The sequence below is a fragment of the Aplysia californica genome, unplaced genomic scaffold (genome assembly GCF_000002075.1).
Source record: "Aplysia californica isolate F4 #8 unplaced genomic scaffold, AplCal3.0 scaffold00570, whole genome shotgun sequence".
Taxonomy (NCBI): Eukaryota; Metazoa; Mollusca; class Gastropoda; order Aplysiida; family Aplysiidae; genus Aplysia; species Aplysia californica.
Window position 1 is genome coordinate 91,250 of NW_004797840.1, and position 1,582 is coordinate 92,831.

The 1,582-nt window shown below is 49.0% G+C and overlaps 1 protein-coding gene across 1 annotated transcript in view; it reads right to left on the minus strand.

Moving 5' to 3' along the window:
* Window positions 1-964: 964 nt before the first annotated feature.
* LOC118478447 overlaps window positions 965-1,582 on the minus strand; it is a 53,435-nt gene continuing 52,817 nt past the window's right edge. The window contains exon 5 of the mRNA XM_035972056.1: window positions 965-1,155. Within this exon, the coding sequence (XP_035827949.1) occupies window positions 965-1,155 (191 nt within the window). The remainder of the gene's footprint in view (window positions 1,156-1,582) is intronic.

Sequence of the window (1,582 nt, forward strand, 5' to 3'; positions counted from 1 at the left end):
GTCTCATGGGCCCGTAACTCTCAATTATTCATCTCTCCAATAACACGCCCCCTTGATTTATAACTAAATCAACTACCTCGATCCCATTCCACCATCCCATGTTCATTCCCCACCCTATCAGATAAGCACCAGCAAAACAAAAACAAAAAGAACAACTTTAACAAGAAAGATTCCATCCAATATACGGCAACACAAGAGTCTCGAATCTAATGGTCCTCCGCAAAGGTACATCCCTTGCCCTGACAGAACGTACTCAAAAAAGCTCGTCTCCAACTACAAAACTTAAAAACTTAAACAAGACATGAAGCGAACGCTGTGACTACCTGTCATTCGATCGCATACGTATAAGCAAAACATATGTAGTTATCTCGACCGGTCCAACTACTTATATCATCGAACCATGCCCACAGCCCGACAAGTATCGCGGAAAGGCGCATCCTCCTCCCTGACGCAGAATATTCAAAAAAGATTGTAACATGACCTCTATTCACAAGACTTAAACACAACCCGAAGAGAACGCTCTGACTACCTGTCAAACGATCACCTACGTATAAGCAAAGCATACATAGTTATGCAAAAGGCCCCTTCCCTCAACGTTACCTCCCATCCCTGCCTCCATGTTAATACTACATCGCATAATCTTCATGCCACGCTGGCTCCCGCCTGTGTCGCTGAGGATACCGACGTCCGGCTTCTGCCCGTGGTTGCACCTCCTGAGCCTCCTCGTGGACTGCCCCATGCTGGTCACGATCTCCGGCGACCCTCACATCCTGTATATGCCGAGGCATATGGTCCACTTCGACATTCTTCGTGGAGTTGATCTTGGTCACAACTCCCAGATCCCATTGAGTTGTGCACTTGGCATCAGGTGGTTTAACCCACACCTCGTCACCCACTGTTACTGTAGCGGATGACTCTCCCTCGTGTTCCGCCGGAACAACTATTGGTAGTCTCCATTCATATCTCATGACCGACCTTTGAGCACAGGGGTCTCTTCTTGTCTATATCTCGGTGAACAATTGTAATAAAATACTGCATCCACCGGCGACATGTTTCCTCGCTCCGCTATCGCTTTGATAGTCCGATGATTCCTTTCCTCTATTCCATTCCCCCCCGGTCGATAGGCCGCTCTGAAGAAAGGCCTCACGTTCCATCCTGCAAGGAAATCCATAAAAGCCTTCGATCTAAAGGCTGCCGCGTTGTCCATCAGCACTTCAGTGACTGGGCCTCGCTCGTAAAACACCTGCCTCAATTCAGAAATAATTTGCTCCGTTTGCTCATTTCTCAACCGTCGCCAGATCGCGAATCTACCTGGGCCGCAATCCACCATTGACAAGTACGGCACCCCGCAATAATGGGTAACGTCAATCGCCAAACGTTCCCAATTCCTATCTATGCTCAGCTCCCCAACCGTGTGTCCGACCGGTGCGGGATCGATGGATTGACATTTCTCACAACCCCTCACCACATCCTTCATCTGATCTTTCGTGATGCTTGGGTCCACCTGTCGTGCCAGATACCATGACCTTTCCACAGTGGCGGCTCGTGGTTTATAGAACTGACCGGCGGTCATTCACGTCGA